This window comes from Simochromis diagramma, unplaced genomic scaffold (assembly GCF_900408965.1).
Source record: "Simochromis diagramma unplaced genomic scaffold, fSimDia1.1 OVJJ01000487.1, whole genome shotgun sequence".
NCBI classification, from domain to species: Eukaryota; Metazoa; Chordata; class Actinopteri; order Cichliformes; family Cichlidae; genus Simochromis; species Simochromis diagramma.
The window spans coordinates 2803871-2831223 of NW_024387305.1; the positions used below are offsets into that span (position 1 = coordinate 2803871).

The 27353-nt window shown below is 38.3% G+C and overlaps 1 protein-coding gene and 1 long non-coding RNA gene across 3 annotated transcripts in view; both read left to right on the forward strand.

Moving 5' to 3' along the window:
• The first annotated feature begins 6359 nt into the window (after positions 1-6359).
• Positions 6360-9107, forward strand: LOC120716995. The gene is made up of 4 exons (XR_005692070.1): positions 6360-6412; positions 6622-6702; positions 8579-8825; positions 8921-9107. It is a non-coding gene; the product is annotated as an uncharacterized LOC120716995 (long non-coding RNA).
• Positions 9108-11175: 2068 nt separating this feature from the next.
• Positions 11176-27353, forward strand: part of pkd1a (polycystic kidney disease 1a) — a 72967-nt gene continuing 56789 nt past the window's right edge. Inside the window, exon 1 of one of the 2 annotated variants that reach the window (XM_040004756.1) lies at positions 11176-11779. In XM_040004756.1, the coding sequence (XP_039860690.1) occupies positions 11508-11779 (272 nt within the window). In that variant the 5' untranslated portion in view covers positions 11176-11507. The remainder of the gene's footprint in view (positions 11780-27353) is intronic. The other variant, XM_040004757.1, reaches the window with a different exon arrangement.

Sequence of the window (27353 nt, forward strand, 5' to 3'; positions counted from 1 at the left end):
AGTCTGTACATGCTCCAGATAGCTTTTCTTCAAATTCTTTAACTCTCACTCGCTTTTGCAACTTTGTACTTTTGTGTTACTCACAGCAACAACTCCACCTCATTGTTAGTCCATTTAAAAAACTCAGTGCTTTTCCTCAACATTTTGCAGCAACATTTCAAAGAGCCGGAAAGTAAAGAAGCCATTCCTTTTTTTTTTTTTTTTTTTGGCCTGTCCCGTTTGGCTCTTTTGCCATCAGAATTATTGTCTAAAGGCAAAGAAAGATGCCCAACGGATTTACTTTACCAAATTGACCATCTCAGCCTTGCCATAATGGTCCATTTGATTCACCTTTTATTGTTTATTTTATTTTCACTTGCTGAATACGGGACAGACTTGACTGGGGGAAAGTAGGGGAGAAAGAAAGAGGGAAAGAGAAACAGCTGAGAAGAGGGACGACGAGGGAGAAGGGCAAAAAACAAAAACCAACAGCATGGGCAGGAAAAAAAAAATGCATCTATCGATCACCTGGATCACCTGTTGAGAAAGAAAAAAGAAAACAAGCAGAAGAGAACAAGAGTAATAGAATAAACAACATCACAATGATATATGGGAATATGACAGTAAATACTAAATATTAAACATTATTGTGCAGCTCATAAGATCAACAGAACACAGTGTGCTTTGAGGTAGGAACCTTTTAAAAAAAAACAAAAAACAAGCGCGTCCATGCTCACAGGTGTACACACGGGTGATCACACCCACAAACAAGCCATTCCTAATGAAGGCAAACGGAGGGAAGTTTGATGGAATTATAAACACAGAAAAGCACCATCAGATTTTGATCCAACATACAGAACCATCTGGAAAGGATCTTTTTGCCAAGACTTTTATATATATATATATATTATATATATTTCTCATATTCAATTCAATTTATTTATATTACTGTAAGTATTTCCCAAAATGCTTCTTGAACTCAGTCTTTTTCTGACCACTTGGGGGCAGTGGAAATTAGTTGTCAGCTTAAAGTTACTGTATAACATATTTAGCAACATTATCTTTTATTTAGAGTCTGGTTAATCGGCAGATAATCGAAGTGTAGATGGTACAAGAAAAACTATACTTACATGGTTTAAATCAGGATTAGGTGACCAAGTAGTTGGACCCAAACACTGCCAGCAAAAAGTCTTTCACAACATGTCAGATCCATACAGATCGCCTCATTATAAGCACGTGGGTTCAGATGGTTATAATAAACCAGTTCTACCTATAAAGCCTTGAAATGCAAGAAAGATGAAATATGAACCACTGAGTCTTTTTAATTTGCTTGTTTTATATATGCTACATCTAAAGTTGCATTATATATCAAATTATAGACATTTTGAAATCATGTGACCCATTAAGCTGGGTATGTTTGTGCAAAACAAGAATAAAAATACATAATCAGCTGCTACTGTTACCATTTAATTTCACATCTTTACATTCCTGGAGTTCAACGGGCTTTAAACGCACCCTTGAAACAGGAGAATTTCAGCATTGAACCAGCAACCATATAATTCAAGTCAAACATATTCAGCCACCTGAGCTACAGCTGCTCACTGGCACACGTGCTGACATTTAAGTATTGGCAGCCCACCACCAAGTTTCCTTAGCCCTTAGGCAAAGAGAACTGACAATTAGTTCATTGGATAGCAAAACCAGGGACGCGAGGAGGAAGCAGCTGATTCCTTGACAGAACAAAGAAGTGTGTCCTCATTAAAGCACACCACACTGTGGAGAACTGTACAGGGAGAGTCAGAGCTGGGTGATAATTACTGTGGTGAAGGAGACAGTGTCTCGTGCTTCTTTCTGTTCTCTCACTTTCCTTGTCCTTCGGGTTCAATGTTTCTTCAAAAAAAAAAAAAAAATAAGAAAAAAGTAAGACCAAAGAAATTGTGGTATAATGGACTTTTCTTTTCCCTTGATCAGACTGAACAGATTTCCTTTTTGACCTTGGGCATCTATCATTTTGTGTCCTTTAAATACAGGAGCAGTGAAATTCATTCAACAATTTCCCACAATTAAACTATATATTCAGTATGACATTAAAACATGCTCCTTTAGATTATTGGATGCCCTGTGTTTCACTACAACCTCTCTGAGTTCTTGCCAAGTGAGTATTTATTTAAGTCTTGTTTGTCAATGCTGGACTGGAGTGGTGCGTGTTCACTGTTTTGATTGGGTCCAAAGTGGCCTTGCAGCTTAAGATTGAAGGTAAGGCACTTTCCTGTGGCAATAAAGTCTATCAGAGAGCACTACTGCCTGTTATTTGACCTTGGTACACAATAATACCTATACATTATTACAAGCTGAATGAATTCATTTTTCTACATGTTCATTATTTTTGCTTTGTGGAAGTAATTTTCATCACTCTCACAAGAAAAAAACAAAACAAAAATGTCCTGGAAGAATGTTTGAGTGTATAAAAGTCCTGGAAGATTGTTTTTTCCATCAGTTCATTGCTCAAAGAACATTTTTTGTTAATATGTACTGAAATTGCTGACTATTTCCGCCCACATGGTTTGACGACTTACAATTCTGACTGGCACCTCAGATAAATGTCTTTTACGAACCCCTGGGCTGTAACTCAGCTTTTCCTCTGCACGTGCTCCAAGTTGCTGGTTGGTGGGGTGGAGCTCATCAGTGTCAAGTGGGAACGCCTCAGCCCTGCGTACGCAGACTTTAAAGCTTTTGCTGCCACTTCATTCTGCCTCTCTGCCATCTAATAGTCTGCTAACATGCTGTCGACTTAGTTTCTCTACTACTGTTTCCTCACTCATAGAAGTCATGCACACTCTGCACCACAGATCGTAATGATTTCCACATCACAGCAGAAATCTCTAAGACAATTACATCCTTGCATAAAGCTAAGGAACTTGTAAATCGGGATTCTCTTTATATACAGTACTGCTCACTCATAGTGATGCTGAAGTATGGGGAAATGTGTATTAAACAATTACTAAAGCAGTAATTTTGTTACAACAAAAAACTATTAATATAGTATGCAGAGCAAATTATTATGATGCAACAAACATATTCTGTATTCTGCTGAATATATTAAAATTTCCCAAATAAAAAGATTTCAAAATTATGGATCAAGTAAAAAGCTATTAATTACCTCCAGGTGTCCAGGATTTGTTCCAGATGATAGATGATAAATGTGGTTGCACTCACCTGTTCCCCACACCTGATGTTGATGAGCAGAAAGGTCGGGTGAGCATGAGGCAAAACCTTCTGTTGAGCGCAGCTTGAATGAGTTTGATGTATTTTGACTGTAACTTGATGGTTTTTGTATATTTATGCACTAATTGATGCCTTAGGCCAAGTTGTAATTTGGCATAGTAATTAGTACAGTTCTTTTTGAGTTGCAGTTATTTGTTTGTGCAGTCTGTGCATTTGTTTAATAGTTAATCCCAGGCGCCGATTTGTATATTGGACAGTTGCATGTGGAATAAAAGGAGCAAATGGTGCAGAAGTGTATTTTATGTGTTTATTGTTGCGCGTCATCTGTGTCCTCATGTTTAGCCTGCCGCGGCCGTTGGTTGGAGGAGCCGCAATACATTGTCAACAGAAGAGTTTGTAGGTTTTATTGGATTATTTATATATAGATGAGTTTTATTGGTGAGAGTTTTATAGTTTGCTGTTTCCACGCAGCTTTTAGATTAAGCCTTTGGCTACACAAAACAGATTTCTTTCAGGAGTCATATTCCCCTGTTAGGTTTCAGCAGTACAGCTGCACTAGGCGTTGTACTGATTTGCTTTCTAGTTATTGTGCACCAGGTGGTGGGACAATGTAAAATTCCTGTTGCTGATGCAAAGCAGCAGTTGGCTCTTGGTCAATCCTAAATTTGATTGGCTTGGATTTTTATCAGATGTATTTATTAAAGGTCATGTCTATCCAGACCTGACCTTTGAACCTATAAAGTGTAAAATAAAATATTATGATTTATTCTGCATTTTTTAGGAAAGTTAGTTTTAACATGAGTTCCTAAATTACAGCTGAATTGTGCGGTCGCGCTCACCTTTGACCACTAGACCCTATTTAGTTCATCATTAAGTCCAAGTGGATTGTCATTAACTTACACAAAAATTGGAAAGATATAAGATCACAGTATCTTTCACCACAATATATATTTTTTTTATTCTTGAGTGAATGTTTCTTTCCCTCAAAACATTAAAGAGATATTGCCTTGTAATTACAGTAATCCAAAGAGTTTTAGGGGTTTGACCTAAAATATTGTTTACTTTCTATTACATGTGCCTGCTATATATATATATATATATATATAAAAAGTAGAATAGATAATGGTGTCGTGTTGCTCATTTGAAAAAATAATTTATTGATACAGCAGGATTGGATAAAAACTGAAACAATTTTAAACAACTTTTGTTTTTTGCCTTTTTCTGTCAGGTGTATCATCATGTCTCCATTAATTATTGACTAATTAATAGTTTTCAGGTGGAATTTTGGTAACTTTGTTAGGAATAAAAGTAAATAAACCATTTAATATGTAGAATGAAATACATATTAAAAGTCACTCCTTCTCAAATCAAGTCATACATGTATTTATATTACATGTAATGAACATGCTATTTTCCATCTATATCGCTTAGAAGACAAAGAAGACAAGCAACTTTTCATTGTTTTTTAGGGGGGGGTTTCACGTCTTATATGAAATTTTGTCTTCATACCGCCTCTACTTCTATCGCTTTCTTCTATCTTTTTTGTCAGCTTCCTCTACTTTGGGCTCTTCTATTTTTCACTGTTATGTGCTTCCATCTCCATCACCATCTCCAGACCTCTCTCACTCTCTCCTTCTGTAACTCCCTACTTCCCCTCTCTTCCTGCAGACCTACAAAAACACAGACAGAGGCCTCAGTAAGTGCTGTTTTCCTGGCCAGGCTGGAGGACCCTCCCCATAACTAAACAGGAGCCAAGCTTATTTTACCTTCACACAGCCCAGACTGGACCAGTCTGGGCTGTGTGAAGACAGACAAACACAAAATACTTCATTTGATACATTTGGACCATCTGCTTCTGCGGGCTGTCTCCTTGAGCCAATATAGTCAACAGAGAGGGCAGATCAAGACCAACTATGTGGGTCCAAGGATTAAAATAGACAATGAATATTGCCATTATATTTTGTACAGAGTTTCTTGATGGCTAATTAGGAATTTGGCAGCCACTGAGGATTTTCTGTTTTCCTTTAGCTTCAGCATGGCATCACTTTTGTGGAAATGTTTGAAAAACGAATTGGCTTTTTGCAGTGTGTTATTTATTCATTTTTTTTAAATGCCACATATATCTATGTCTCACTCATTAGAAACTGTAATAATTTCTTGCATTCATTTTCTGTCTTGACATCAGATCAAGCTGGCAAAACTAGATAACACTGGTTCTAGTTTTCTAGAAAATAACTGAAATCTCTATTTGTAGATGTAGATGTGTACAAGTTTACAGGAAAACAATGCTTAATTTTCTATTGTATAAAAGGGAGAAACTAAGAAACTGCCAGATAATTTGGAGATATTCATATCTAATAAATACAGGAAAACACTGTCTTTGTTTTGTCTGCTGCCAAGGATAAAATCCAGAAAAACTATTAGCTACAAAAAGATATTTGGAGAGAGATAATAATATGAAATAGAGTAGATCCTAAAATTTTCAGGGATATCAAAAGTCAACAAGCACACCAGCCAATGATGTTCAATACACTCTTCTATAATTAACTCACATTAAATCAATAAAAAAGAAACTCAGATGTTCTAAAGTAATGGCAACAAACTACAGTAAGAAACCGAATCTTCATTACGTATACATCAAAACCATTACATTACTGTTGAGTTCCTATGAGCTTAAAGCAGTCTGGCTTTTCTCCTCTGACCTCTGGCACCAACAAGACCTGGATATTTTGTGTTTATCAGACCTTTCTCTGTAAATCCCTCAAGTTGGTTGTGCTGGAAAATCCCAGTAGATCAGCAGTTTCTGAAATGCTCAGACCAGTCCGTCTGGCACCAGCAACCATGCCACGTTAAACCTCACTTAAATCCCTTTTTCCCCATTCTGATGCTTACTTTGAACCTCAGCAGGTCATGCATAAATGCACTGAGCTGCTGTGAGATGACTGGGTGATTAGATACTGTGGTTAACAAGTTAAACACATGTACCTAACAAAGTGGCTGGTGAATGTGTAATAAGATATGCAGAACCGCTTAACTTATTACATTTAACCAAGGTTTATCAGCTTCAACATAATACCAATCTCTGGGTTTTATTCTTTTTGTTTTTATTTTGTGTTTGTTTCTTATGTTCATTAACTAAAACATTATAAAAATCTTTGTTTTGTTTTATTTCTTCCCAGGAAGTGCCTTGGTGGATCAGAAATTTCAGGTGGGGGGTTTCCTTGTTGCTTTGAAATACTATTTTCAAGAAAGCCGTGAATCCCTCTGAGACTTTAACTGCAAACATATTTCATCAAGTTGAATTTGACATTGAAAGACTTGTTCTTTGTGTTCTAGCCCTGTACTCTTGTTTCTCTTTGTTTCAAAATTGTCTGAAAAGCTTTTTTTTTAAATTTATATATATTGCTCTCGTTCCAGCAAAGCCTAGCTTGAGCTATGCCTGGGGATCAACAGCCTATAGCCATGGCCTCAAGATAAAAATGATTCTCTGACGAGGAGGTATCTAAAGCACTCTTAAACATCTGTCAGCAAAAAATAAGAAATAACAGTTCTTCTAAGGTTAAATGTTCAACTCCACAGGACACAAACTGGTTTAAAATTCTGATCTAAAATTTTTGGATACTGTGAAAATATTTGTTTTAAATGAAAGCTTTTATTACCAACTTCTTTGTAATGTTTTTAGAATAGAATAGCTCTTTATTTTCAATGCACATGTACAACATGTGCACTGTGAGGATATGAGTCAGACATTTTACTATTCCATGAAAAACAACTCATTTTGAATTTGATGGCAGAAAGACGTCTCAAAAGTTGGGATGCGTGCAACCAAAGACTGGAAATGTAAGTGGTGCCAGAAAGAAACAGCTCAAGGAACGTTTCGCATCTAATTTGGTTAATAAGCAACAGGTCAGTATCATGGTTCGATATAAAAAGACCATCTTAGAGAGGCAGAGTTTATCAGAGGTAAAGATGGGCAGAGGTTTGTCAACCTGCAAATTAATTGTGTCTATACACATCATTGTGGAATGACTTCAGAAGAATGTTCTCTGCCTTACAAGGGAAGACACAGGCACAATTCTGTCATACAGATCAATCCACGGGCTCGGGGGCACTCCCAGAAATAACTGTCTGTAAACACAGTTCACTGTGCCATCCTCAAATATAAAAAGAAGCCATATGTGAACATGACCCAGGAAGTCTGCCATCTTCTCTTGGCCAAAGATTATTGGACTGAGACAATGTGGGAAAACTGTTCTGTGGGCAGTCAAATCAAAATTTGAAATTCTTTCTGGATGTTGCTTTTCCTAAAAAGGAGAGGGATCCTCTGCCTTGTTCAACGGACCGAATTCAAAGGCCTACATCTCAGATGGTATGAGGGTGCATTAGTCCCTATAGAAATGGATCATTAATGATCAAAAGTATATACAGGATCAAAGCAGCATATGCTCATAATCAGATTATGTCTTTTTTCAGAGAAGGCCTTTCATATTTCAGATAAAAAATGCTACACCTGGTTTAGTAGCAGAGAAGTCTGGATGCTGAACTGGTCTGCATATAGATCACAAATTTCACCAACTGGATAAAATATGAGTTTAGAAAAATCTGCACATCATTTTACACTGAGTCCCAACTTTTTGCACCTTTTTGGGTCGTACATACTCTGAAAAGTCACTACTCGGGTTTAGAAGTCAGCATCACATCACCCCATTCCTGACCTCTTTCCACCAGTTCCATGTCTTTGATTTTGAGATTCTGCTAATCACCTTCAAGGAATGCTTGGATCTGGCTTCGAGGTAAATAGCAAAAACTGTTGACGCCCACATGAACCACCACCCTTAAATCCTCAGGCTTGACTCCAGAGGAGATAAGGCTCTCAGAATCAGTGAATTCCTTCCAAAATCACTTCTGAAATCTTTTTTTTTTTTATGTGATGCAGAGCATTTATTACTTTTGTCCTCTTGTTTATTCTTACTGTACTGTTATTATCGGTTCTATTCTTTTCAGTATTTGTTATTTACCAATTTGTGCTTTGTTTTGTACATTCCTTTTTCTTTTTTAAAAACGCTGTCTCAACTTTCCCTTATCTTGTGTTCTTTGGCTTTAATATTTGGCTTTTTGTTTGAATTTACCTTCTGATTGTTCTCCTTCGTACTTATCTGCCAAAGCGCATTGCAAACTATGTTTTGAAAGGTGTATGTATAGATTTGTACACATAACTCTTTATTTTTTAACTTCCCCTAAAATATTGAGTGCAGACTGTCTTTCACTCACGCATATTTTTGTCTCTCAAATATAAGCTCTACAGTGAAGAACTGCCAAAGACTCATGAGAATAAGAAAGTATGCAAGTTATTGTGGGGCTCTTCTTTGTACAGAGCACCAGATGCCTGCAGGAAGGATGTGTGCGCTCTGGCCAAATCAAATACCCGAGAAACACTTCTAACACGTGCCATGCACTGCTTCAGGAAATACTGCAGGGACGAGAAATATGAAAAATAGAAAGTGATTCATTTGACAATGGAATACCAGCAGAGCAGATTCATTCTTAAACTTCAGCAAGATGATAAATTTCAATCTCTGTGAGTGAAGAAGGCTTTGCAACAGTCATATCTCTACCTCAAGGTGAAAGAATACTCAGTGACTGCTTCATAGTTAACACTTTTCATCTGAACAAAATTGCTTATTTCATCATGTAATTTTTCCTTTTATCTTTTCAGCAACTGTTTTTATGCCCGCCTTCATCACAAGAACCATGAATATGTCTTCATTTCGCTCCTGCTTGACTCATAATAACAAAAAAGTCACGCTGTTTTAAGCTGTTTATTATTTATGATTTCAGCTTACGGGTTTTTTTATGGCTCAAGTTCAATTACTGGCTGTTATCTCGACTTTGTTTTCAAAAAAGTACAATGTCATAAAGACAGAATTTAAATTGGAAATTGTTTAAATTGCTTGCGTGTAATAAAATAACAGTACAAATGCAACAGATGTTTAAACTGAATGATTTGAATATTTGTATTAAAAAGATTTCAACCTCACTTTGAAGCTGATACCAGCAACGTGTTTCCTGGGAGATGGGCATGTTTACCAGTGTTTTACATCATCTGTTCTTTTAATAAGACGAGGTTGTGGTGTAGTGTAAGCAAGTGTTTTCCCATTTTTGTTCTATATAGGACTAATCTTCTTTTCAAAAAGCAGCAAATTTTCTCAATGTGCCATGAACCTAGCCCTCAATGCTACTGTAGATCGACTGTAATTTTGCACAGTGTTTCTGAAATAAATAAGGCTGTCATTGAAAAAAAAATGCCATCTGCATATCATGTTATGTTGCTTCTGAGCCTGCCTTATTTGGCAATAATCAGGCCTCCACATGCCAGGTGCATGGGGTGAACTTACAGCAATTAAATAAATAATAGGACAATTTCTCAGTCCTTCACATATATATCGCAGGCCCACAGCAGCTTTCAGAAACATTTCTGAGCTGATATATTGATTGTGCCTGTTTATGAGTGTAAGGTGATTCAGTATTTCTTTAGGGCCTTGTCCTTTGCATGCACTTTTGTTCTGATACTTTTGATCTGTCAATGATATCATCTACTACAGGTGATGAAAACCGTTTTCAGCTTGTCCATGTCTTTCACAGAGTGTAAACTGCGTCTACTTCTGACAGACTCTCTAGAACAGGACTGGACTGAGACAAAAGAAATTGGCCCAGGTATTTGAAGTAGAGACCGGTCCACCAGGTATTATAGGAAAAACCATAAAGCCTTTGAATGAAAACAAACGCTGTTCTGACAGTGATGTACACTGTCTTGTTGGTATATATGTATGATTTCTATACAGTTTGCATCAGATGACCACTTAAGGACATCTCATGGTTTCATCTTCACGTTTCCCCCTCACCAGATATCCAAAACGATAACATGACCAGCAGCTTTACGGCTGTGGCTCCAGCAAACATCAGCTGATACTACAAAAGTAATATCAAATTAATTCTAACAACAGCTTATCAAGCTTAAACGTGCTGCTGTTGTTTAGCGCGACATCAGCTGGTTTCCTCTTTCTGGGCGATAAACAAACAAGAGAGACGGGGCGAGACAGAAAACCCGATCAGCTGATCATTGATCAGTTTCATGATTGAAGTAGCAACAGGGGAGAGAAGAAGAGGCAGCTGTGCAGCGTAAAGACGCAGGATAAGTCCAGCTTTGTGTCTTTTTTTCATTCTAGCTGAAGTAGGGGACAAATCGTTTCCTTTTCACCTACGAGTGTTTTGTAAGCCCAGAGTCGATCACGACCAATTGGCCAATCCACCACCGGCCAAATGCCCGGTATGCCCGATGGCCAGTCCAGCTCTGCTCTAGAAGGTTCTTTTTTAAATGCCCACAAAGAAGGTGGTACTGACTTTTCATTTCTTTCTTTCTTTATTCATTAATTTACCTCTGTCTCAAATGTTTTCAAATGTCTTGCTTGCGTCAAATTTAAAATGACCTATATTCTCCCCTCAAAAACCGATAACAGAATCAATAACATTTCCTACTCGCAGCGTTTCCTATACTTTCTTTCTATTAATTGTAACCAAATGTAGGTTTTAAAGTGGCTGCATTCTGCTTTACCTTTTGCACAGCATCTCAACTTTTTTGAATGTAGGATTGATCGAAGCTGTGTTGCCAGTTGGGCAAGTGAAGAAGCAGTCGACTTTTTACTTTATCAGGAAAAACAAAAAGAGAATACCCATGAATCTTTTACCCAGGCCCTCTAACAAGGAGTAACCCTCATCAGAGAAAACTTACCAGAAATCTGAGGCCTGGTTACATGTGTTTATTTCAATCGATTATTTTGGCAACTTGAAAAAAACTATATATGCCATTTCTAGCTGTTTTATTCAGTAACTTTCACTTTAAATGTTTACCCTTTTTTAAAGTGGTAATCAGTCTAACATTGTATTCATTCAACTGAGAAGGAAAAGTAGGCTATTCGCCAGGTCACAGTGGCGGCTCGTGGAACTGCATGATATGGAAAAAGGGGGAGGGAGGAAGTTCTCCAAAACTTTTTTCTCCTCAAAGGATTCTGGAAAAGCTCCGTTACATTTTCAGGGGAAGGGGATACGAGGAAAAGAAAAAACAACGCTGGGAAAACAAAGACAGATAACGGTGTGAAAAAGTTAATGACTTCTTCTGTTTTTGTCTCCTTATATGAAAGCCGTGGAAAAAGGACGCGCGTGTTTTTGCTTTTGTTCCGTGCATTTTGTTCCTTCCCAGACTGTGAGGACTTACACCATCAGAGGCGATGAGATGTGAGTGAGCTATGCCTTGTGGAAATGGACAGACTTTATCCAAGCGAAAACATGGCGTCTGCCTCCCGAGGTTTAGTTTCTTTTCCAGTCTGCTTGTGGCGCTCTGCTGCTTGGAAGTATGGGGCTCCGCGGCGCAGGCGGACGGCGGCAAGAGTTGCAGTCCCTGTCCCGTTAACTGCAGCTGTCCACTGGGGCCCCAGCAGTCCTGCGTCGTCAACTGCTCCAACATCGGGTTGGAAAGGGCCCCTGCGGCGGAAGAGATCCCGCTGGCCACCAATGTGTTGTAAGTAAAGAAACCAAAACAAGCTGCACAGGATATGAATGCACAGTGGAGAGTTTTTCACCCAGTTTGACCAAACTTATCACTCCGGAAAACAAGCGTAACACACGTAAAAGTTTAATTCATCTGGAGTTCTTGTCTATCAGCCCGCTTGTTACATCCCCATATGCGTGTACCCCATTATTCCTAACAGCTAATATGACGTGAGTTTTTGATTTATTGTTTATGCTGCTGTTCTGAGGTAATTAAAGGGGTCAAATGTTTAATCAATTAGATCAGCTGATTGGAAAATAGTCAGACTTAATCGTTGTGAATCAAACGAGCAAAAAAACTTTTAAAATGTGAGCGTTTGTGTCTCTTCTGCTTATTAAACTCAGTGGAAATGTGTCATTTCCTTTGTTTTGGGCTGTTGGTGGAAAAAATTCTGGTAACTAACTACTTTTGTCTTTAAGTTTCTGTTGTTTGTTTGTTTTCCCCCTTGGTACGTCATGAAAATATTTATGGTATTAGCATTTGTAATTATCCAAGTAATCGATACAGTAATTAGCAGATTAAACATGAATAAATTGTGGCGTCCTGAACGTATAAGTGCGCTGACAGATGTGGAGATTTGATTAAGTTGGCTTTGATGGTCTTCAGGGTGCACCAGTGTAGTAAAAACACAAACAAACCCAAAACTGATTGAAAAATAAATACTATGTGGAGGCAATCAGACAATAATGAGAATAATAATAATAATTAATACAATTTTTGTTTACTTTTTATGTCAAAAGAAGGACTGACTGCTGGTGACTGTGTGTGCGTGCGTGCGTGCTTTTGCGTGCGCGCATCTTTTTTTTCCCCCCGTTTGTTGGTATTAATAAGTTGGTGACCAGAAACCAAAGGTGGAGCAGATCAGACTTGAGCCTCTGGTGTAGCTGCAGCAGAACATTCTGTTCTGTGCGATGGAAGCCATATGTTATTCATTATTTATTTTTACTGAAACTACCTTTCTTTACAGTATTTAACTTAAGACTTTACTATAAATACCAGGCACATAATCAGTGCACTCTGTGTTGGCCAGGTCTTGCTTTAGGACACAAAATGAGCGCTATAATTTTGTTTACACAGAGTTTTATAAGTAAATAAAACTCTGGAGGTACACTGGTTGTATTTGTTGTATAGAGGGCTTCTACTTTCAGTTGGATCCCCTATTATCACCTGACCTTTAGTGGTAATGTTTGCATAAAAGAAGAAAAGTGGCTTGTTTAGAGACAGATAAATTAGAGACAGACTCTGCTGCACTGTCTGTCTGTGATTTATCTGAATGTTAATGTCTCATGTTGGAATTTGTTGGAGCGTTAATTGCATCAAAGTAGATAAACCTCCTTAACCCTACTGTACCAGCGGAAGTCATACGTAAAGGCGGCTGGCTGTGAACTTAACTGTCCTTACTAATTCAGCTACTTGTGTCCTACTCAATAGGCAGACACATGTGGTTGATAGCAAATATTTTACTCGAAGTTAAATCTGATTTCACAGAAGGCTGAGACATTCAGCTGGAGAACTTGGTAGTGTTCATTTAATAATGCTGCAGGCTGAACTTTAAAGAATAATAAAGGTCATTTACTTGCAGCGATTTCTGAATAATGGCCTTTGGTCTGTCTGAGGCAGAGAGATGACAGTTCAGGTCTGGATTGTTAGCTCTCTTAAAATCATCTTTGTCCTTTTAACATCTTTTAGTAGATGCAGAGAAGAGTCAGTAAGGCTACTGTGAATCTCTACAGCATGCAGAGCAGGTCTTACAGGTCTTTTTTTATATTAGAAATAAACAGCTTTTCTATTTAAGAGACTATTACCAGACTTAAATGTAGCCTTGGAGTAAATAACCACCACAAAAATGAATAGGCAGTGAATGATTTGTCTGTCTTAAAGCGGTGTCAGGCTAGTTTATTGTCACTGTTGTATGTGAATTTGATACCTTGGAGGAGCCGACTACAGATTTGAGCTTGAATAGATGTGAACTCAGCGCTCACAGTAAATGACTGTCCTTTAGTCATCCACAAGGAGCGATGCTGTAAATGATTAGTAGATAACGGAGCAAGCGTGTTTTTATTTATTTTACTCTTTAGTAATATTGTCCTTAGTCCTCTTTGCATAACTGTGCATCCACTTTTCTATCGGTGCACATTTATTAACATTATTTAGCTGTGGGAAAACTGGATAGGACCCAGTGTAATGCTGTAGTGTCTCACCATGAAATTTAATTTAACTGTGGCTGGCTTTAGAGAGCATTCACAACTTCTCTGCTTTGTGAGAGAGAGATGCAGGAAAAGTCTCTGTGATCAAGCTATAGGCGTAGGGATGCTACCCTGAACACATGCTGTAGGTCTAAATGGATTTTGTGCCTTTTCCCTGTTTAATTTCTACTTTTCTTTCAGTAAAAATACCACATTTCCATTTGAAGAAATTGCTAGGAAAGAGCTTTTTTTGCCACCAATTCTTTTCTCCTTGCCTTCTCCAGTCCTTTCTAATGTGTCACATTACTGCAAAATAACTGAAGCAAAAATACGTCAGCCACACCGAGACTTTAATAAAACTCATTTCACATCCATTAAACACCAGCTCCTCTCCATTCTGTCTATGCCCCTATCTGGCCCCAAATCTAAATGTTCTAGACACACCCTTGGTGGAAAAAAAAAAAAATCCAGTGGCTGTGAAATATTTTAACATACTGCAGAGTGCAGTTGGAGAAAAGCATTCCCGTTACACATCAGTCCATCTGCTCCAACCCACACACATAATAAAATCTCTTAACACTTCATACGGAGAGTTTTGCAGTTCTGGGACATACTTGTAAAATGAAACTAAGTTTTTTTTTAAGTGCCGTTGTTTTGTTTGAATATTCTTGGGACGCACATCATCACATTGCTGTACGAGTCCCGGGACATAAGGCAGAGAAAGTGAACTGGAAATGTTTTCAGTACTGTAAGTTTTTGTGTGTGTGTGTGTTGTTTCTGTAAATAGCTTGATCAGACAGTAATATAAACTTGCCTTTATTAAAAAACAAAAAAACAACACACGAGAAGACTAACGTTTGGCTCTTTTGACCATACACTGTGTGGGTATGCAATACTTTTTGACATCGTTAGGTCGTACTTGCACTCCAGTAAGCACAAAATACTTTCCGTTAACTTTGCTTTTCAGTTTCAGCTGCAATAAATGCTGTGCACTGATGTTTGTAGCTATAGCTGTAGGCTCCACGCACTGGCATTGTCATTGAAGAACGGTACCGCAGCGCACCAAACAAAGAACGTAGTTATTATTCGGGCCATGTAACATGTAAAGTAGCTCTTCAGTTCTTCAACATCGTTACAGACTGTGTTTTAGGCAGTAGCATAGTTTGTTTGAAATTTAAACACACTTGTGGTCATGCATACCTTCTCCTATCTATTCTGCCAAGGAGGATTTTGTGGTGTTACCATGACAGCAAGATGCACATACACACACAGCCCCACTGCAGGCAGGCCGATATGTTTTTAAACTACTTTATTTTCTGGTTGTGTTGGCTGTGTATGGGTCTTGGGGCTTCGAGACAGCTTTTGAACAGGTGAGACTATAAAATCAAAAAGGTGGTTATCGGTCTTACAACCACCTGCATGCGCGCGCGCGCACACACACACACACACACACACACACACTGAGTGACTTTGTGTGGGAAAGATTGAATGTACTGACCATATGCAGGGGAGATTTTGTTGTGTTACCATGGCAAAAGTAACTGATGACATCACTAACAGAAGTGCAGACATTCCAGGCAGTTATAAATAAGAGAATGAGGAAAGAACCAGGGAGAGAAGAAGAGCCAGCTCCCATCCTTCCTTTCACTGTGTATGCCTGCCCATGCCTTTAGCTAAAAAAAAAATCCTCAGAATAAAGGTTGCTTAACTCAAAGCAATGTATGATGGGTGCCAAATCCTTAACGGTTCTTAAATTGGCGAATGAAATTATCAGCGCTCGTAATTAACGATACCTTGCTTTTAATGTTTCATATCAGCAGAAAGAAAGAAGTGTGTAGCTTGTCTCAGCCTTCATGCACTCAGTACTTTTCTACCAGGGGTGCCAGAAATGTCTTGGTTTATCATTAACTTAGTGGAGTGGCGGCAGGCTGGAGAAGAAAGTCATGCATCTGAATGTTGATGTTTTGGCAGTGAAGATTTCTTAGGGTGTTTTCTCAATTGTAAGTTTGCAATGTGCTCAGGTATGTTATATCGCTATGCACATATTTATTTTATAATATGGTAATCTAACCCTAGGTCTGTTTGGAAGAGGTGGACTTATACTCCCCATCAGAAATGAAAGTTTTGTTGTGAACAAACAAAACAAAACATAATTTAACATAGATGGTAGCAAGAAGCCTTTTTTGACTCTTCAAAAATATCCTTGTCGATCTTTTATCTCACATCTGAATAACACGAGTTTTGCAAATGGAAAAGATTGTGTGGAGAGTCATATGTGCACACAAAACAAAACAGCATTAGGAAAGTCTGCATAGTAAAAGTAGCTGTAAAAACTGTATCAACATTGTGAATAGGCTAGCATTTTTATGTACCTTTTCTAGACTTATTGACCTCTCAAAGTGCTTTTACAGTACATACTTACCCACCCACACACATGCACACTGTATTGCATCAGGGACAATTGAAGTTCCTTTTACTCCAAGGACACTTTGACATGCAGGATTGAAGAGCTCAAGATCAAACCACTAAACTTTTGATTATTAAACGACCCGCTCTTCTCCTAAGGCGACATTTTACTCTATACGACTTCAGTTCAAGTCACCTCAATTGATGATCAATGAAGCACCAATTCCCAGGAGCAGTCACCTCAAGGCGCTTTATATCGCAAAGTAAATACAATAATACAAATGTCCTGTGGATGATAATGAAAGTGTACTTGAGGAGGGAATGTTACTGCACGGACTGATTGCAACTAATCAAGAAGCACCTTAAAATGTTAGTTTGTAGTACTGCAGGCCTTTTTTCTCTCACAAGTTCCCACCAAAATACACTGCTCTGTCATACTCAAAGGCTTATTTATACACATGTGGGCATCGTTCACATAGTTGACTGCAATTTATCCAGCAAAACGTCGGCCAGATGTGTTGTGTTCACAGAGAAAAAAGCCTGAAAAAGAATGCACACATGCAGACTAGGAAGTAACAGCGTAACACAAAGAACACAATACAGTTTTTACTTAATAGTCACAATTTTCTTCTTTTGAGAAGATATAAGTTCTTAATTTTTAAATACTTTTCGCTTATAAATAAATTCTATAGTCCATTACACTACTCATAAATCAAGTTAATTGAGATAACTATTTTAACAGCAGTCTCACACCACAAACTGTTTCCTGAAAGAGTTCATTTTAATCTTCAAAATCCCTCTAAACAAGTAAATGAGATGTTCCGTCACATCAGTCACACCGATCATGGTTGTTAATATGCAGAGAGGGTTTGATAGAAATAACTATGCTAAAAAAAAAAAAAAAAGGAAAAAAATGGCACTAGTGTCTTTAAAGTTATACTGCACTCAGGATTTACAGTGTTCCCAAGAAATATTTAAATACTAAAAAGCATTAAAGATGGTGGTGTTTATCGTAAAGAAACAATAGCAATAATATTCTAGAAAAATACATTTGTTGGTCTTAAATTAGTAAAAAACAGAACAGATGTATAGTTAAAAATGGGCAAGAGAGAAAGTTCTTGTAAACACACTTGTGGCTTAATATGTAGTTTGTTATTAAATTGGATATCATCTGGGCATGGAATAATTTCTGCAATAGCTGTGGTAAAGCTTTCCTTTTCCCAAGCCTTCAGTGTATTCATGTAACCGTATCTGTGATCCTTCACAAGGATCAAAATGATTATTTCATTATCTTCTTAAGAGAATATTGTTTCAGTAGGTTGCTGGCATGCTTGGATCTTTATCCATTACACTTTATCCTTCTGTTAAGATTTTTTGGGGTGATTTCTTTAAGTTGCATCCAGAATTGTGATTGCATCAGTGCATCCTTGCTCACCTATAAATTAAGAAAAAAAAAAAAATAGCCAGAGTTTGATGTTCATACCTCTAGTCTTCCTGGAGTTCTCACACTTGCATTCTTCACACAAACTTCTATCACACTTATCTAGACTTGAATGCACTCGGGTCATAATGACTCACTCTGAAGCTGCTTTTTTTCCTTGCTACCAATTTTTCATCTTATTCATCGTTTCTGTCACATTACTCCCTCTCTGCAAGTACAGCACACTCAGTGATTCTGTTTTGAATGGTAACTTAGTTGGATCTGGTAATTCCTATTTCCCAGAGTGATACGTGCTGCTGTGTCTCAAATCCAGTCTGTCTGGGTCTTCTTCTGCACCTTATTTTCACAGCCCTCCTGTTTTTTTTTGTTTTTGTTTTTTTTTTTTTTGTTGTTGTTGTTTTTTAAAGTGCCGCACTTTTTTTTTTTTTTGCCAATCTAACAAATAGTGCAGAGAAAAAGCTGTATGTGTGACCTTTTCTCTAAGGTCCTTTCATTTGGTTTTGCACTTTTGCAGTTGCTTCTAAATAGTGGAGTGGTGTTAGTAAATTACCTTCAATCTCACACTGGTGCGCTTAGCAGAGTGAGCACAGGTATAATTTGTACAGTTGTCTTATTTGGTTTGACTAGTTTATCAGAACTTGTCAAAGTATGCTTTTGTAACCATTTAGGAGCATGCATAGTTTCTCAGACCTTAGTCACACAGGAGGAGGAGGAAAACGGTTACTCCCCAATTGGTTGATGAGTAGTTATGAAGGTTGCTGCCTGTTGCTTGGTGACAAAAGTTGCAAAGTGGGTGCTGTACCAGAAATCTTTGTTATTGCTTTGGTCACTAGCAGATTGCTGCAGTTGCCCTTAGTTTACAGGGAGCATGTCAGCCTATCTGCAAAAACTCCTAAATAGTAAAACTTAAAGAAGTGCAAAGCAAACTGAAAACAGTAAAATTTGTGCCTTTTGAAAAACTATAATTCAAAAGGCACAGCTTTTATTTTGAAGGCAAACATTTTGTGTTTATGGTTTGCATAGTAAACATTTAAAAAGCTAAACAAATAGAGTCTGTCATATAAGCGTAGTTTGCATCTTCTGTCCATGACCATGGGAATCTGTTAGTGACCAGAGCAATTGTAAGGAGGTTTGTGCTTTCGGTTCAGTACGCATATGTATCGAACAATACAAATTTTTTTATTTGTTTTATCAACTTTTCTTCTGACGACGCTGTCTGTGTTGGGAGCTCAGTGGATCTGTGTTCGACTACTCCGCCTAGGCTGCACTGTCGAGCGCAGATCCACTGAGCGCAGCGCTAGCTAGCAAGACAGAAGCTAAGCTCGTTGCAACATGGCAAATTGAACCTCCTCCACCCTCATTCAGATCTGGCCTTTGGAACTATTTTGGTCTTCATGTGAAGTATGACCATGAAGGTAAGCGCATCATGGACAAAAGTAAAACAGTATGTCGGATGTGCCACGCAATGCTCAATTACATGGGTGGGAACTACTGCGTTAGTGCAGTTAGCTCGTTGACGCTGTCCAGCCCCACGCACGGGGCGATCAGGGGTAGCTCGTTAACGGAGATTTGCCGTGTTGTGGCGTTAACGTCATTTCAACGAGATTAACGCTGACAGCACTAGTGGGAACACAACGAATATGACTGCACATTTACACCGACATCATCCTAGTGCAAAGACAAGTGGAAGCAGACAAAAACAACAAGCATGCATGCTACAAACTTTACCCAAGTCATTTAGACAGCCGTTAGCACATGATTCTCCTTATGGGGACCTGATATGTTTAATATGCTGCTGAGAATATAGCCCAGAAGAAGCGTATAGTATAGCTTTTATTTTGGAAAGAGCCATTTCTCTGTAATAAACTCTCTTTTCCAAAGATTTATTTTTTTATTACTTTGTTTTTTCAGCAACATTAAATTTAAAAACTGTACCTTTGAGTTAAAATATATATTTATAATTTTAATAAATGACAAATTAAAAAAGCATGAACATTTTTTTTTGTATCGAAAAAATATCAAACCGTGACACCAAAGTATCGATAGGACTTGTGTAGCTTTGACTGTCTCAGGAAATGCAGAAATAAATGCACTTTTGATTTGTACAGATGGACAGAGGACAGTGTTCATGTAGAACAAGTGTTATTTATTTTTGATTTGCAGCATAATTAATACCAATCAATTAATACTTATCAAATCAGCAGGGGCATTCAAGATGTGTAAAATGCAGAAAAATGAAAATGTCTTGCTGCACAAAAGACACACACCTAGCTACTCTCAGCAACAATTGCACACAGAACAGAGACTGCATGTTAGAGATTACTGGGGGAAAGGGCAAAAAATGCATTAAGTGTTCAAATTCACTAGAATACCCTTGATAATCAAAGCATGACTTCTTAATTAAAGTAATTTATCATAACATGCTGTATGCTCATGGTATGGCTAATGCATAATGTCATAATGTCTTATGAAGTCATGCTTCAAGCTTTTTTTTTTTTTTTTTTTACATTAGGGATTCATTCACTATTTTTCCAATCAGAGGAGATGGATGGATTCACTTTGGCACAACCTTTCACTTACAAAGACTGACTCATGTATTCTTTAAGAGAAGCACACTCTACCTCAGCAATATAGTAACATCTGCATTGAATTTTAATGTGAAAATTGAAGGATGGAAAATGAATATAAAATGACTAAAGGGGTACATGTATAGATTATATCTTTAATTTATAAACTAGGTGCTTTTTTGAGTTACATTTCTAGAGTGAAAAAAGCAGGTGTTGATCACATAGGAAACATTTATCTTTTACCCCAGTTAAAAAGCAGACTTTTCTCCCTCCTGTTACCCCATTTTAAAAAAAAAGACTGCAATAATTGGATTTTGTTCCCCGCTTCTAGATATAAACAGCCAAAACGCGAGTGTTTACGTGTGTAGCTCGAGCATAATGATCGCTGTTGCTTGTGCATGTCTTTGTGTGTTTATGAGAGAATTGCAGAAACACATCCTGTTTGTGTAGCCTATGCTGCAGAGAGTCAAAGACTTCAAGACATCCCAGAATAACACGCTGCAATCCATGGGCTAAATGTTAATAAGGGCCTATGAGGCTGAAAATTGAAAAATGAATTGTTGGCCTCTAAACTTGGGATTACAAACCTGCCAGAACTGTAATGAAATGCTAATCAGCACAGTGGTTCATTTACATTCAATCCAAGGACATGATTAAAATTCATAACAAGCCAATTTGCATTTTTTTTAGTTAAGAAATATGAGTTGTCCTTCGAGTTGTTTTTTTTATTTTTCAATGCAACCTCATCAAAATTACTGAAGGAAAATGAAACTAAAACAGAGACATGAGAAAAAGAAAATAAACCAAAAGCATTGTGTCATTTGTGAGCACAGTGTTGAGCACTCTGTTGATTTCATGCCAATGAACCTGAAACTGATTCAACAAGCAGAGAGCACAGTAACAGAGACCAATCAGAAGATAAAAGATGAAGGGCTGCCAGATGATGGTGTGGAGGACTCAGCTGAAGTAGTCATCATCTTCACCACAGATTGTGCTGGCAGCCAGCCTCTGTTGTCAGGGCTGCTGAAGCTCTGCTTGTCTCTATGGTTTTGGAGGTGACAGACATCATTTTTTTGTGTTCTCTTTTGTTCCTACCATTCCCTTTTCACTTGTTGCATCAGTTTATGTGGTGCTTCCAGATTTTACAAACAAGATAAATTAAACAAAAATGCTGGTCTCTACAACTCCATGTACACTCTCATGTGTTTCTTATGAAATCCATGAAGTGCTACAGAGAAAATCACATTTTATTTATGTAATTAACACATTTTGAACTCTTAAAGAAATATAACAAAAGGAAAGACACCCAGCTGAACTAAAATGATCCAGCAAACAAAAACTGTTGTGAGCCGCCACCCTTATATCGCCTTTGGGCTTTTGGAGCTTTTAAAAAATAATTGGGGGGGGGGAAAGCACTATGCTGCTAAAAAAAGAAAAATAGATATTTGCAAAATTCTGTCTAAATATGTATTTTACCAGGTTAATGTGTGTGGCGGGGTGCGGTCTGCAGCACCGCTGCGGGGGAGGCGGACGCACCTGAGCGGCACCCGCAATCACGCCTCGCCACCTTAACGTCTGTGCTATCTATGCTGTTGTTGGTATGTGTCGGGCTGTGAGCTGAAAAGCTACAGCCGGCTGTATGCGTACAGCAACAGTGTGTGAAAAGTGGTCAATAAGGAGATGCTGAAAAGTATGTTCATGGAAACATCGTCGGGTCTGCCGTGATATGTTTACAATGGGGCTGTACTTTCATCTTTACGCTGGACTGTAAGCTGCCATCTGTGAGGCGTGAGCGGTGTTTGTTTTTAACATAGTTCACGGTGGAGCTGCTGACAATGTGGATCCGAAGATCCATAATTGGGCTATCTGGGTTTGAAAATCTCGATAAATGCACGGCGTTTCGGCGGGTACACCGGCTTCCGCGAGTGTAACGCTTATTTTGAGCGATGAAAAAAATAATAAAATATAATTTTATTTTTATATTACAATGTCACAACAATCTTCCAATTTAGAACTACAAGTTAAAAAAATAACTAACATAAATAAAATACACTTAAGCTAAATACTTCTAATTTATTTTCCCAAACCACGCGGAGCCGCACTATAAGGACTAAAGAGCCGCAGGTTACCGACCCCTGCCTTAGGCTATCAATACATGAGAACTAAGCCCAGTGCTTGAAATATGTACACTCAGACATATGATCAAAATCTAAATGCAACCTGCATGATGCCTTAAAACTGCAACTAGGTAGGGAAAGTTTTATTATGGAACAAGAAAAATCTGATTCCCCTGTTTTAAATTAATTAGAGATTGTATATAAGACATGAATTTAGCTTCCGGGTCTGAAAAATGAAACCATTATGGAAGTGCCTAAATGTTTTGTAATAGCCAGAAGTAGGTGACTACTCTGATCACAATAAGAAGTCTGATTTCCTCTACTCTGTTACCTCACTTAACGCTTTTCTGATGAGTATGCGTGGTTTTAGTATTCTCATGTCTCCTTAAATACAGTAGGATGTTTAATTTATGAATTATGGTCCCTATTAGAGTCAAGAGGAATGATAAAGCAGGGTCAATATACCTTGTGATTGGCAAGTTGTGGGCTGATGTCAGCATACAGTGTTCCTTTTTAGTCAAATCAACCCCTCACTCATCATCAGTTTCAAAACACCAAGATAACAGACAACACGTTCAGCTCGTGGCTTAAAAATGCAAATTCATTAACCAGTCTGTGACATGATAGCGGCTGCATCCATCTTTTATATACAGTCTGTGGGTTACCTTTACTTGGCACAGTTACAACAAACCAGCACATGTGTTTGTGTTTCATTTGCAGACAGGAATATAACTGAAAACACGTAGATTGTGGTCAAGTAAATGCTCTGCTTAGGTACATATAACACTAAAGATTGAGATTTGTCACCTCCAGTGTGCACTGGCGCAGTTTGTGAGTCGTTTTGGAGGTTTCATGGATTTGTTTATGAGTCACACATCTTCTTCACTTTAATGCTACAAATTCAACTCTAGTAGAATTGTATAAAAAAATCCACCATCTGAAAATATGCATGGAAAAATGCCTTATAGGTCAGCAACAAAACATTTTCAGCATCACAGCTTATATAACAGACACCACACATGTTTCTTAGAGTGAAGGGGACAAGCAGAAGTTCGTTATGCTTTTATGTCTAATTGTTGGGACCAGTTATTAGAAATGATGAATTGATGTTGCGTGGTGCTGCATTTGAAAAATTATTTCACTGCATCACTAAATATGGATAAATATGAGATTAATATCTTAATATGATCGAGGCTGACGTTGATGATGGAGAAATAATTGCTCATGATTACTCGATTAATCACACTTGTCACACATCTTTATTTGGCAGACGCATTTGTTCAAAATGACTGTGTTGTGTGGCTGGTTTATGGAAATATAACAGGATGAGAAGTAGTAGAAGAAGTATTTGTTTGCATTTGTTGCAAAGTTTTCAGAGATCTTTACCGACTGTGTTTCAAAGCACAATCATCTCCAAACATCTTGTAAGATTTTGTATTTAAAAATCAACTGATGCAGAGGCCTGTTTTGGAGTGTGACTCGGTATTCTTTGTTAGCAACAATTCAAAGATGTCCCCCCCCAAACACATGACATTAAGGCAGCTGTAAAAGTTACCGTTTTGAAGAGGACAGCTCTAAGGATACACTTGATAAATATATGTTTGATTGTGCCTTCAACATGCAGAAGATGGAAATTTTGGTTGTTACTGGAAATCTAAGAAAAAAATGTACTATAACACGCAAAATCTCTGTCTGTGCTTTGTTTGTTTCTTTGTCCAGGAACTCATCTCAGACCATCAGAAGGTTCACTTTACTGAGTGAATGGGTTAAATGCAGAGAGGAATTTCCCCACGGGGATCAATAAGCTATACATTATTATTATTATTATTATTATTATTATTATTATTAAGTTGAGCGACCAAGCTTGGTACACCGGTAGATCTTATGTCCCTGAAGGTTCTTATCTATATCAGATCATACAATGTACTCTGTTGCGTAGCAACCACCTGTGGTTACCTAGAATTTTTTGCACCTATAACACCATTTAAAAACAGTGTATCATTTTTGAGTTACTACAATAACCCCTAATATCATGTATAATTCAATTTCAAAAAATTGAATTATACATGATATGTTATGATGCCGTCACTTTTTGTCAGGCAAACCTTGTAAGACCCTAAAATTACCTGTTTAAGCCTTAATGCTTAAACTTATAAAAGGATTCTTTCATTTATGTGTATTGATTTCTATCCACAAAAGTTAAAATGTGGTTGCCTAGCAACCACCTTGTAACGTGCTAAAAGTCAATATTTAGCTCATAATTAACATCAACCACCACAATTTCTTAGCTTTTCTCAGTGAGAATAAGTATACCAACTGGACAGACATGGCACACAATGCAGTAATAAATATGAGATGTCCAGCTAATTCAGATGATGTTTAGAATCATCTGAGTTTTAACCATCAGGTTAATGAAATGTTGCAATTATGTTTTCAAGGAACAGTTTGAGAGTTACGGGTTAGTTAGGTTTATGTCTAAAGTTAGGATTAAGCTAGGGTATTTGTCACAGACGTTAAAAAAATTAGTATACAAAGACAGCTAAACAAACAACAAACAGCCAACACACAGAGTGGAGCAGTAAGTAGTGGTAGAGAGCAACTTTTAGCCACAGTAAGAGAACAGCTCATCAAATTGAGTACTGCACTTGCACACAGCAGTACACCTGCCAAACTTGAAGTGGACCGGATGAATGGTTGTAGAGACAGACAAAGAACAGTCAGACTCACAGACAGAGGTTTTTCAGCCTTTTGCAAGATGATGCATAATTTTTAGTGGTTTACTGGAAGCATTGATTGTTTTTTTGTTTTTTTTCCCTTTTTATTGTCTCACCACAGTTGTATTAGATGCTTGAGAGACCCATTTTTGTTTTAAACCCATATTTAATGACTTGTAATATGTGGCACTGACTCACTTTCATTTACCAGGAAAAGAACAATTAGTTTTGTTTTTCCTGCATGGATTGGTAGTATGTCAAAGAGTTTGTTTGTATGTCAGTGTATCATTCTTTCAATAAGAGTGTTAAACTGCTGCACACAGCTGCCCTTAACTTGCCAGCTGGACACCAGACAACCCAGGCAGCAGCAGCTGGAAAAATGGACAGAATGTTCTAAAGAGGAAAGGCGAGCCAGTCTGTGAAGTAGAAAGTCAGGCTTTTTAGACCAAACGTCTTCAGCCCCATTTTCCTGTTAATTTCGTGCTCCCTTTTTTCTTGCAGTAGGGAAAGTACCCGACTACTCCGATCTCCCCCACCTCCTCACCCCTTGTCGCAGGCATGAGGTTCTGGCTGGCAGCTCTCAAACGAAGCAGCCCACAGTGGGGTGATTGTTCTCCACACCTGGCCCGTGTCACTCACTGCTACTACCTCCAACTTCCCCTTGGCTTCCACTTCACACCTGTCCTTTTCTCCAGCTCCATCGTTTTTTACTGCTTTCTCAGCTTTTGTCCTGCTCCCCTTCTCATCTGACTCGTGCAGACTTCAGGAATAAACAAAGAAGCAGAACCAAAAAGGGGGGAGAAATCGGGGGGGGGGCAGCAGAGGAAAGGGAGGCTGAGGTGAGATGAAAGCAACCACAGAGGAGTCTGTGTTTAGTGGGTTAGTGGAGCGTTGGCCTTCAATCATAGTGACTTGGACCACATTACCACCACAAGCCTGCAGAAACCAGTTTGTCTATGATCTGACTTGAACACAGTTTTTATCACTATGCTTTAAAGACTTTTTTTTTTTTTTTTGTTCTCAATTCTCAACAGATGGAACAAAGACAGATTCAAACAGATTTCAGTTTTCTTTAGTAGAAAAAGAAAACCATCCCTTTCTGTTTCACTTCAGATCTTTCCTTTCTTGTATTCATATTGTCTGCAGAGCACATACCCACTCCTCCTGTGTCATTCCCTCTGCCCAAGCACAGTGTAGTCAATGAGGGCTGTGTGTGTGTGTGTGTGTGTGTGTGTTTTTGTGTGCGCTCTCATCCTCCAACTCAGAATAAGTGGCACCAGACAGGCCTTATAAGGAGTTGTTAGATCACTGGCCACACCGTTAGTAAAACAGAACCATATGTGTGCTGTGTGTGTGTGTGTGTGTGTGTGCGCACTTGTGCACAGGCCTATACCTAAAGTGTATGTGTGTGTTTGCGTATGTGTAAGTAAAACCATGTGTGTCCAGAGGTAGCTGAGAACGGGAGTCTGTTGCTAATAGACATGCTGAAGGTCACATTATATGGTCATGTTAAGCACACATACAGACTGTCTCTATTTAACCTGCTCTTGTCTGTGCGGTCTTACCCGTAAGGTGTGAAAGACAGTTTTCAGATGTCGTACACGCCAATTTTTACACACACATTCCTGCTGTGGCATGGATGTCGACCACGTTACATAAGGTGAAGCGTCCGTCTAATGTGTGAATGATCAGCTAGTGGGCGGAGCTTATTTCTGCTGTCCTGTTCATCCTCTGATGGGTTTAGCAGAGGAGAGTTCTCTCTCTCTCTCTCTCTCTCTCTCTCTCTCTCTCTCTCTCTCTCTCTCTCTCTCTCTCTGTCTCTCTCTCTCTGTCTCCATCTTTCTTACACAGCTTGTCTGGAATGTACAGATGTTTCCTTTTGGGAATGGCGTCCTGGTCTGTTCACACACACACACACACACACACACACGCAGAAAAGAGTGTGAGAGAGTGGAGCGCAGTCCCGCACATATCAATTCAGATTTCCCTCGCGGAAGATCGTCTTGTTTTTTATTTGTATTTGCTGAATTCGTAGCAGCTGGGAATAGAAATATCGATCAGCACCCTGATTGAACCTCATGAGTTTTAATTTACAGCTTTCCTGCAGTCCAGC